The sequence below is a fragment of the Sorex fumeus genome, unplaced genomic scaffold, assembly GCF_029834395.1.
Source record: "Sorex fumeus unplaced genomic scaffold, SorFum_2.1 ptg000063l, whole genome shotgun sequence".
Lineage (NCBI taxonomy): Eukaryota > Metazoa > Chordata > Mammalia > Eulipotyphla > Soricidae > Sorex > Sorex fumeus.
This window is the reverse complement of record NW_026606120.1, coordinates 6,915,620-6,926,974: the sequence shown is the minus strand read 5'-3', so window position 1 is coordinate 6,926,974 and position 11,355 is coordinate 6,915,620. Positions and strand designations below refer to the sequence as shown.

General features: G+C 44.3%; 1 protein-coding gene across 1 annotated transcript; it reads left to right on the top strand.

Annotated features, from left to right (window-relative positions):
- The first annotated feature begins 639 nt into the window (after window positions 1-639).
- On the top strand, window positions 640-11,355 carry PCLAF (PCNA clamp associated factor). The gene is made up of 4 exons (XM_056127659.1): window positions 640-856; window positions 1,044-1,127; window positions 4,097-4,256; window positions 10,403-11,355. The coding sequence occupies exons 1-4, from the start codon at window positions 811-813 to the stop codon at window positions 10,446-10,448; spliced, it is 336 nt and encodes a 111-aa protein (XP_055983634.1). The 5' UTR covers window positions 640-810; the 3' UTR covers window positions 10,449-11,355.

The following is an 11,355-nucleotide window of genomic DNA, read 5'->3' as shown; positions in this document are numbered from 1 at the left end:
TGAACAGTAGAGTACAAGCAACCCCTGCCAGATTTAGGGGAATGCATGGGAGATGACACATGAAGGTCACACCAAAAGGGAAGGAGATACTGACACAGACGTTCCTTTTTTGTTTTTGGGGGCACTTCATTTTTTTCCTTTTTGTAGATTATAGCTCACTCTTAGAGAATGAAAAAAAGAGATCCCCCTCAGCAGACCGGGCCCCAAGTCTCTTTCTCATTCAACTTGGGGTCCTCAGGTTGGAGCTTCTAATAAGCCCACTCTTATCCTGAGCTGTCTCTCTGTTTGTTGTCGGCTCGCCAGCACACTTACATCTGCATTGAAATGCTTTAATATGGGTCCTGCAGAGTTCATGCCCGAGGCATTCATAGGGAATCTGTTTAGTCTCAGCCCAGGTTTTATTTGCAGATTTTACCGCAGGGGTCCAGCCAGGGTCTAATAGCCAAGAATCAGTCAGAAGGACCATGGGGACTCGCAGTTGGTCCTGGGTTTCTATTTCAACTCTGGCCGGTTTCATTTCCGCGTTAGGGATGCAGCCTCCCGGGGTTGCGGGGCTCCCCGGTGGCGCCCCCGCCCCGCCCACCGTGGGCTGGGGACGAATCACAAGCGCCCGTGGGTTGATGGACAGGTCCAGTGGCTCCACGGCCCCCTCCCCACGGACTCCAGCAATTGGCTGCTTGCTGCGCAGAAGTGGCTCTGGAGCGCGGGAAACGGCCCCATATAAGCTGTGGCGGGAGCACAGCCCTTGTCTGGGCCTTGTCTGCGAACTGTCCGCCGGTGTCTGCTTGTCCTCTCTCCCGGCCTTGGACCATGGTGCGCACTAAAGCCGACAGCGTCCCCGGCTCCTACAGGAAAGGTGAGTGGGCTAGAATCCCCGCGGCCAGCGCACCCGGGCGGGAGAGCCGGCTGGAGTCCCTGTGGCCCGTGCCCAGGCCTGGGCAAGGAGGAAGGAGCGGTGCGTCGGGGCAGGAGGCTTCCTCCAGGCTGGCCAGGATGCTGGTGGGCTCTGCCCTCCGGAACGACCTCCGTGCCTCTCTTTGCAGTGGTGGCGTCGCGGGCTCCCAGGAAGGTGCTTGGTTCGACCTCGGCGGCCACCAACTCCACGTCCTCGCCTTCGTCAAGGAAAGGTAAAGGAGTCCCACAAAGGGTTGCGGTGGCCACGACAGTATACGGTGGGTGGGCCAGTCCCGCACTCTACTCCCCTGCCCCCACGAGATGCGCTTTGCTTGTTTCTTCCTTGTGCTCTGAATGTTCACCAAATGCATCACGGCAACCGCAACCGGGACCGTGGTGAGGCTGGGGTGGAGGTTGAGACGTTAGCACAGGAACCCAGACCAATGTGTAAAGACCTATGGTCAATGGGTATGGGGGGCACTCGTCATACATTTCAAATTTTAAAGATTCATTAACGTTTTTGGATGTTGTTGTTTTTTTCTTGTTAGAAGTGGTGCTCCTTTCCAAGACGAAGAATTAACACCAGCCTAGAGGTTTAGATCAGTGGTAGAATACAGGCTCTGCAGATCTGAGGTTCTAGGTTTCAGCCCTGACACCGAAGAAACAAAAGAATTGGAACTAGGCCAGGAAGTGCCTCAGTGTATACCACTTAACCTTGCTTTGTGAAAAGCCCTGGGCCCAAGTCGCAGAACTACCAAAAATGACAAAAAATGAGGATCGTTGTTGACAGAGTTACTTACTTTTCCTCTTAGTGTAAAACATTTTTTTTTTACTTCTGTATGCCTGCCTGCCTACCTGCCTCCCTCCGTTCCCTCCCTTCCATCCCTTCCATCTTCTCTTTCCTTCTCTCTCCCTCCCTTCCTCCTTTTCTCCCTTCTTTCATGCCTTTCCTTTCTCTCAATTCTATCACAGGTGTGTTTGTGCATGTATGTTTCTAACTTTGCTGTTCCTGGTACTGCACTGGGACAATGGGAGCTAAAACTGGACAAAAGTAATAGTTCCAGCTGCCCTTTCCCTGCTAGGGAAGGTTGAGGAGAGACCAGACCATCTGATGTCTCTTCCTTCCAGCAGGAAGTTAGCAGGCAGCCAGGTTGATCCCCCAGAATCTAGTATGTAGGGGATCAATGTGAAGGACCTTGTGGTTTGGTTTGGTTTGGTTTGGTTTGAACACCAGGCAGTGCCCACTGGCTGCTCCCAGCTCAGTGCTCCGGGGTTGCTTTTGGTGTTGCTCTGGGGTCTGTGTGGTGCTTAGGATCACACCCAGGCTTCCCACATGCAAAACATGTGCTCTAGCTCTTTGACCCATCTACCCTGTCCCACTCATGATTTTTTTTTAATTTTTTATTTTTAATGAGTCACGTGAGGTACAGTTACAGACTTAGAAACTTTCGTGATTATGTTTCAGTCATACATGATTTTTTTTTCCGTAGTGGGGCACACCCAGTGGTGATAAGGGGGTTACTCTTGGTGGTGCTCAGGGGACCATATGGGATGTTTGGGATCGAACCCAGGTTGACTGTGTGCAAGGCAAGCATCCTACCAGCTCTAGTAGCTCTCTAGCCCCTGATTTTTCTTAAATTGTATTAGAAAATTAGTAAATATATTACAAACTATTTACTTTCCTTTTTTTTTTTCTTTTTGGGTCACACTCGGCAATGCACAGGGGTTACTTCTGGCTTTGCACTTAGGAATTGCTTCTGGCGGTGCTCAGGGGACCATATGGGATGCTGGGAATTGAACCCAGGTCGGCTGCGTGCAAGGCGTTACCTGCTGTACTATCACTCCAGCCCTTACTTTCCAGTTTTTGTTGTTTGTCACTCTAGGTAGTGTTCACAGTTACTCCTGGCTGGCTCTGTGCTCATGGATCATTCCTAGAGAGGATTAGGGAACCATATGTGGTGCTGAGAATTGAACTTGGGTCCGCCATGTGCAAGGCAAGTGCCCTATGTGCTGTACTATCTCTCCACCCCTGAGAAATATTTTTAGAAATAAAATTTTTGTTAGGCCTGCAATTGTAACTTAATAGTAGTAACATACTTCCCTTGCATGTTTGAGGCTCTGAGTTTAAACCCCAATATTGCAAAAAAAAAAAAAATCAACGTTCTATCTCTGCTACTTTTCCAGGTTAAAGGATAATTATAACAAAGCACTATTTTGGCAGGAGAGATAGTACAGCAATGAAGTATGCAGTCTGCCAGATTTGACTCTCAGCACCACATGTGGTCCCTCAAGTCCTGCCAAGAGTGATTGCTGAATGCAGAGCCAGTAGTAAATCCTGAACACAGCCATATGTGACTCAAAAATCAAAACGTCACAAAAGAAATCCAAAATATTATTTGATATTACAACAGTATCTGGGCTGGAGCGATAGCACAGTGGTAGGGCGTTTGCCTTGCACGCAGCCGGCCTGGCCGAGCCGAGTTCGATTCCTCTGCCCCTCTCGGAGAGCCTGGCAAGCTACCGAGAGTATCTCGCCCGCATGGCAAAGCCTGGCAAACTACCCGTGACATATTCAATATGTCAAACACAGTAACAACAAATCTCACGATGGAGATGTTATTAGGCCCACTTGAGCAAAATTGATGAACAACGGGAGGACAGTGCTACAGTGCTAAAATAGTATCTGATATATTATTGGTTGATTGGTTTATTGTGGTACATTTCTCATTATTTGGAGGCATTGAATCATACCTGGTGGTGCTCAGGAGTTATTCCTGTATCTTGGTTGAGGCATGACCCCTGGCCAGCTGTGGGATTATTTACTGTGCCAGGAAATCAAACCAGGGTCAGCCACATGTAAGGTAAGAAAGAACCTTCCCTCCTGTGCACTCTGTCCAAACCCTTCTCATCTTTGAAGGTGAACGTAATACTTAAAATCCTTTCTGTTTTTTTTTGCGGGGTTGGGGCCATGCTCATTAGCACTCAGTGGTCACCCATAGCTCATTGCTGTGGGTCTGTCCTACTGATGATTGGCAACAGTGAGTCCCAGGGATGTACCCAGGGCCCTGCGTGCACAGCAGCAGCCCGGACTGTTGAGAGGTCTCCCCAGCCCCTAAGTACCCTTCAGATTTGATGTTAAAGGAGGAAATGCCTCTTGAAGGAATGGATTGTATTTGTCTTACTTCGTTCCATCTGTTCGTAGAAAATAAGTATGCAGGAGGAAACCCTGTTTGTGTGCGCCCAACTCCAAAGTGGCAAAAAGGAATCGGAGAATTCTTCAGACAGTCCCCTAAAGATTTGGAAAAAGAAAACTGGGTTCCCGAAGAGCCAGGAAGCAGTGGCTTAGGAAAAATAAAGAGAAAGTAAGTTATTAAATCTAAGGAAAATATTTATATTCTTGGTGAATAAGATCAAAGACCTTGAGTAACTAATGTTCCTTTTATTATGTATTTGGGGGATGGGGTGAGGGATGCATTCGATGGTGCTTGGAGGCTATTCCTGGCTCTGCATGGGAGAGCATGTTATACTTAGGAGTGAACCCAGGCCTCCTGCATGCAAAGCATACTTAGCCATTCAGCTCTTTCTAACTGAGTGGCTAAAGTTTCTCATTGAGCAAATAAGAAAATAGAAGTTATTTTTTTCTAATTATTGTAAGTCATTCTCAAATTTTAAACAAGAATAAAACGTATTATTTTGGGCTAGACTCAGCTGTGCTTAGGGCTTACTCCCAGCTCTGTGCTCAGGGATCATTCCTGGAGGGGCTCAGGAGGGGCTGGGGATCAAATCCTGGTTGGCCATGTGCAAGATAAGCACTTACCACTGTACTATCTTTCCAGCCTGTAGCATCATTTTAATTTCTGTTTTTTTTTTTTTTCTGTCATACTTTGAAGTTGCTCGCAGCATGCCCGGGGAACTATTCAGTGTCCCAGAGCAATCAGATTGAGAATCTGGGCCTCCCGATGTGCTCTAGTCCACTTTCCACCTCTCTTTCTAGTCTGACGGGTATCAGTTTTTTTCTTTTTGGTGTTTTTTTTCTTTTTTTTTTTTTTGGCCACATCCAGTTGTGCTTGGGGCTTACTCCTGACTCTGTGCTCAGTGATTACTCCTGGTGGGGTAGAGGACACTATGGGGTGCTAAGGATTGAACTCGAGTTGTCCAACGTGTGAGGCAAGTGCCTTACCCATTGTACTACCTCTCTAGAATCACAAAGTAAGTACCTTAATCTACTACACATTAGTTCCTTCACCATCCCAACAACAAAGCTCAGCAATGACATGCGGCCAAAGCCATCTCCTCTTGGTTTGACTTGCCCTTCTGTAGTGCCTACTAATTTTATATCTTTACTGTTTTGTGTGCATCTTATACTGAGGACTTACCCATGTGAGGCATCTTCTCTACCACTGAGCCAAATCTCTGACTATACTTTTATTTTAATTGTTTTTGTTTTGGGGTCACACCCAGTGCAGGGATCACTCCTGGTGATGCTGGGGAGCCAGAAGCATTGCTGGGACTCAAAATGAGGTTATAGTTGCCATAACTACATGCTGGCAAACCTTTTTTGCCCTCTCTCTGGCTCCATCTTTATTTCAAAGAATCAGACCAGGGGCCGGAGCAATAGCACAGCGGGTAGGGCATTTGCCTTGCACGCGGCCGACCCGGGTTCGATTCCCAGCATCCCATATTGTCCTCTGAGCATCACCAGGGGTGATTTCTGAGCGTAGAGCCAGGAGTAACCCCTGTGCACTGCCAGGTGTGACCCAAAAAGCAAAAAAAAAGAAAAGAAAAAAAAGAATCAGACTGTGCCAGAGATATAGTGCAGTGGACTGAGTACTTACTTTGCATGTAGGAGGCACATCCTCCACCAGTATTTATGGGAGTGACCTCTGAGCACAAAGTTGGGAGTAACCCCTAAGCAACATAGTGTGGTACAAATGTCTCCCCCAAAGTAATCAGACCAAATCCACTAATTCATATAAATTCAGGAAGCAAAAGAAAAAAATTAGGTCTTTATCAGACAAACAACTTCCTTTACTAATACAATGTGACAGTCCCCAAATCATACTTGTTTAAAGAGCATGCAAAGTATTTGGCTAGATAACGCATGCCAATGTTAAATCTGCTACATTTTTTTATCAAGACGGAGAGATTAAAAAAAAGCTAATGGTATGATTAAATGTAGTTTAGGAGATTTGCTTAGTACTCTACCTAGAGGGGCCAGAGAGATTGTACAGTAACTTTCTTGACCCTCGTTTAATCCTGACTACTTCATAAGATCCCCTGAGTACTGCCAGGAATGATTACAAAACTTGGAGTACAGAACTGCCAGAGGTGGCCAAAAAATACCACTAAAAACCAAAACTCCATCTTATTTCAAATAGTATAGCAATAGTACAGTGGGTAGGGTGCTTTCCTTGCAAGTGGCTGACCTGGGTTCCAATATTGGCACACCATATGATCCCCCAAGCCCCGGCAGGAGTGATTCCTGAGCACAGAGCCAAGAGTAAGCCCTGAGCACTGCCAGGTTTGAAAACAAATTAAAATTTTAAAAAAACATTGACTATGTTAATATACCTAGTCAGAATGTTTTAGCTTTATCTTCCTTCTTTCACCACTTCATTTACTAGTTTGCTACTTAGTTCTTTGAGTTTTCAGTCTAATCATATAGTGTGAGTTCAAGATGTGGGCGATGACATGTGCCAAGAACCACCTCCCTAGGCCTCCCCAGCAGAGGAACAAAGAGACAGGGGACCACATATTTATAGAACATCTGAGGGGGTTTGAAGTATAGGAGTGCACGTACGTGTGTGTGATGGATCATTTACAGAGGTAAAGCATTTTGATGGAGGCAGTTCTCTTTGGGGGATAAACTCAAGGAGATACTTTGTCTCCCAGGAATATCTATATTGCTTTTCTCTTTCCCTAGCTATTAGTAAATATTAAACAATTAAGTTTACTTCTTATTAATACTTGTAGTTATTTGGATAAGCACAATAAGATTAAAAACTTAATTCTTTGGCCTCTAAGGGCAAGCAGGCTTTTACCGTAATTCCAGACTAAGTCCTCAGGTCAATCCATCTTGTCCTTACTCATGCGGGTCCTGTCTCTTAAGTCATAACAGCTTGCATCAAGACCATGCGTTTATGCTTTCAATACTGGAGTAGCTTCACCACTCGTCCTGGGTGCACAGTGGGACCTCCCTTAGTGGGGTGTTAGGAACTACAGCAACTGAAGCCAGAGTCAAGTAATTATGACGGATACCCAGGAGTAGATATATTTCAGAGTTAATCAACTCCCAAATATTAGGAACATAGCATTAACGGTCTTTCTGTGTTTAAGCAAAGAACAATGCTCTATAGAAAACTATGAAAAGGCTATAGGGGAAATAGAAAAGCAAGTAATTTACTTCGAATACAAAGTCCAGAATCACCAGAAGTTTTGACTTACAAGTAGTCAAAGACTGACTTGGGTAAACTGTGGCAATGAGAGGTAAAACACAAAGGAAAGGTTAAAGATAAGCTTGAGGGATTGGGGTGCTCATAAGAGCACTGTAAGTTTCTATGTGAGGAGGAAAGGAGGCAATTCACTGATGAAGCCTAAAACACGTAGGGTTACTATTCAACAGTTTATCATTAGAAAACAGTAATTTTTAAATCTAGATTTCACAAATCCTCATAGGCTCTAAAAACCATTCTTGTTTTGTGATTTTTAAATTTTTGTTTATTTATTTATTTATTTTGTCCACACCTGGCAATGCTCAGTGGATCATAAGGTGCCACCAGTGATTAAACCCAGGGCTCCTACATGTAAAGATTGTTCTCTAGTTCTTTTATTTTTTGCTTTTAGGGTCACACCTGGCAATGCACAGGAGTTACTCCTGGCTCTGCACTCAGGAATTACTCCTGCCAGTGCTCAGGGGACCATATGGGGTGCTAGGAATCGAATCCGTGTTGGCCGCTTGCAAGGCAAATGCCACACCACTGTGTTATCGCTCCAGCCCCTGTTCTCCAGTTCTTTGAGCCATCTCCTATCCCTTATATTTTAGTTATTATTTATTTATTTATTTATTTCTCGTGACCATGTCCTCATACTTTATTTGTTTATTGCTGCTTTTTTGTGCTTTATTAATTTATAAAATTTTTAAATTAATCACTGTGAGATATAGTTACAGACTTATAAACTTTCGTGATTAGGTTTCAGTCATACAATGATTGAGTACCCTTCCCTCCACCAGTGACCATTCTCCCCCACCAATGTTCCCAGTATCCCTCCCACCACCCCCACCCCATCCCCCCTATATTTTAATTTAAGATAGCTTACTAGGGTCAGAGAGGTAATATAGAAGTTAAGACACATGCCTGGCATATGACCGTGGCCAGGACACTAGTTTGAATTCTGACACCATATGTGGTCCTCTGAGCATAAAAGCAAGTGTGATCTTTGAGCATCATTGGATGTGGCCACACACCCACAAATAATGAAGCTCATTAATATTTATTTACTTATAATTTATTGGGGGTGGATTGTGCAGCAGCCCTCAGGGGCTATTCCTGTTTCTATACTTGGGAGTAATCCCAGATGTTACTTAAGGGATCATATGTGGTGTTGAGGATAGAAAGAGGGTTAGCGGAAGTAACTGCTTGCAAGGCAGGTGCTTTCTCTTCTAGATTATCTCTCTAACCCTAATGTTTATTTTTAATTTAACCCCCTCCCATCTACCCCCAACATTCCGCCTTCCCTTCTTTGCTGTGAGTTTGCTGGAGTTTACAAATCTTTTTTTTTTTTGCCTAGGGGGTGGTGGTCGGGAGGCATACCCAGCAGTGCTCAGGGGCTACTCCTGGCTCTGCACTGGAGTCACCCCTGGTGATGCTTGGGACCATATGTTATGCAGGGATTGAACTCAGTGGACTGCATGCAAGGCAAACGCCCTCCTCACTCTACTATCATTCATGCCCCCTGAGGTTCATATCTTACTACAGAGCTGCACACTCTGAGGCAGTGCTCCAGGGGGGTAACACTCCTTTCACAGCCATGCTCCCAGATCCCGTTTGTAGTTCTCATGAGGGTTGTTGTGTGTACACTTGCGTACTCTTAAAGGGTGGCACAATTAACAATGGACCTTGTACATTTTTAATTGTACTCCAAGAAGTTGGGCTGGAGCGATAGCACAGCGGGTAGGGCGTTCGCCTTACAAGCGGCCAACATGGCCGACCCGAGTTCGATTCCTCCGCCCCTCTCGGAGAGCCCGGCAAGCTACCGAGAGTATTCGATATGCCAGACACAGTAACAGCAAAGTCTCCAATGGAGACGTTACTGGGCCCGCTCGAGCAAATCGACGATCAACGGGAGGGCCTTTACCTTTTTACCTTTACCAAGAAGTTGATACACATTTTGGGGAGACTCTGGTTCCCAAACAGCAGATCTGTTTAAAGCACCCTTCTTAGCTAATGTGACCTCAGGGATGAAGCTTGGAACCTTAGGTTTGTAAGGAAAACTGGTGCTTTTACTTATTTATTTTTGGGGCCTCAACTTGTGGTATTCATGGTTTGCTCCTGGCTTCGTGCTCAGGGATTACCCTTGGTGGGCTCCCAGCACTCTCTGTGGTGTTGGGGATTGATCCCAAGTCGGTGCATGCAAGGCAAGTGCTCTACCTGCTATAATATCGCCCCAGCCCAGGCTGATGCTTCTAGCCATTGAACCATCCTCTAGACCCTTTACATATATATTTTTTCCAATTGAATTTTTTTTTATAGATTCAATTTTTCCAATTGAATCTATAAAAGGTGTAGTAACAGGCTGGAGCAGTAGTATTTTGGGTTAGGGGGTTGCCTGGCATGTGGCCTGAGGTCCCCTGAGCACCACCAGCAGTGATCCCTGACTGCAGAACCAAGAGTGCAGAACCTGAGCATTGCTATGTGTGTTCTTCTAAGAAACAAAAGAGGGGCTGGAGCAATAGCACAGCGGGTAGGGCGTTTGCCTTGCATGCAGGTGACCTGGGTTCAATCCCCAGCATCCTGTATGGTCCCCTGAGCACTGCCAGGAGTAATTCCTGAGCACAAAGTCAGGAGTAACCCCTGTGCATTGCCAAGTGTGATCCCCCCCCCCAAAAAAAGAAAAAACCAAACAATAACTCCCTCCCCCCCTTTGTTGCTGGGGGCTGGAGAGATAGTACAGTGGATTATATATTCTTGCCTTGTATACAGACAACTTGGGTTTGATCCACTGCACCACATTCGAGCCCCACCAAGAGTGATCCCTGAGTGTAGAGTCAGGTATGAGCCCTGAAGCCTGCTGGCTGTGACCCAAAAATAAAACAAAACAAAACAAATTCATTGCTGTATTATTTGAAATTTGTACGTGTCTTGTCAGGATTGCTGTTTTAAGTTTCTCCCAGTCTGGTTACTTGACCTATGGTACTGTTAATGTTCCTATTAATAAGCTTGAAAATGCTTTTTTTGTTTTTTTAATTGAAACTTGGGTGACTGCTGAAGTTCTCTATTTTTTTCCACAGAGCAAGTCCTTTGCAACCTGATCATACAGATGATGAAAAAGAATAGAACTTGTCATCCTGCCTAATGTCTTCTGTTTGTTCTGGTGTGCTAGCATGTAAATAAGTGCATTTGTCCCAACTTTGCTGAGTAGGCATTTAAATTTTTTTTAAAATCAGGATTTTAGATTTAGTTTTTCAAAAGCCTATAGTTATATTAGCGTTTTTAAGGTTAATTGTGGTTAGCTTATTAGTCTACATCATGCAGTTATCTGACTTCTTTCACTTGTGTTCTTGCTAAAAACAAGTCATAACATGGTGTTCTAATTATGAATTCGCTAAATTTGAGATTGGCTTAGATCGTTGTACTGCTGCCATTTGATTATTAGAATATTGCCATGTTTTCATTCCTTTTATTTGCAATTAAAAGTAGAGTTAAAGTTTTGCACATAAAAACGTTTAGTATTAATTTGAGCCTATACTTAAGAAAGGGGGTCAAAGATGCGAAAAAAATTCAGTGCTGATCTTTGCGTTAGCAAAATTTAAGGGCAATTTGATCCTGAGAGTTTAAATAGTTGATAAAACAACAAAAATGACAAAACAGCATAAAGTTGGCAGAAGAGGTCTAGCAGACTACATTGAAAGAGAAATTTTTCTAGAACATGCTTTTGATTCAGTATCATAAAATATTCCTGTTGGGTCTATACTTCTTAAAGTTAGAAATCAATAAGCCATAAAAGGCAAAAACTGTGATAAATGCAGACCTCTGTCTAAAATGTTATAGCTATCATATTTTCAAGATAACCCAAGGGTGTAATTGAGGAGGTAGGCTTAATATTTCGATAACTGATATGCTTTCTTCTTTCATTTTTTGCTCACTTACATTGCCATAAAAAAAATCACGTTTTAATAGGTATGTTTTTCTAAAGTTTGTTTTTTTAATAAAAAGATACTTATTTTCATAATACATGCATATT

Excerpts from the sequence above, each read along its gene's own strand:
- PCLAF (XM_056127659.1), top strand. The coding sequence starts at position 811 with ATGGTGCGCACTAAAGCCGACAGCGTCCCCGGCTCCTACAGGAAAG. Across the intron at positions 857-1,043 it reads CCCCGGCTCCTACAGGAAAG|TGGTGGCGTCGCGGGCTCCC; the intron begins GTGAGTGGGCTA and ends CTCTCTTTGCAG. Across the intron at positions 1,128-4,096 it reads CTCGCCTTCGTCAAGGAAAG|AAAATAAGTATGCAGGAGGA; the intron begins GTAAAGGAGTCC and ends ATCTGTTCGTAG.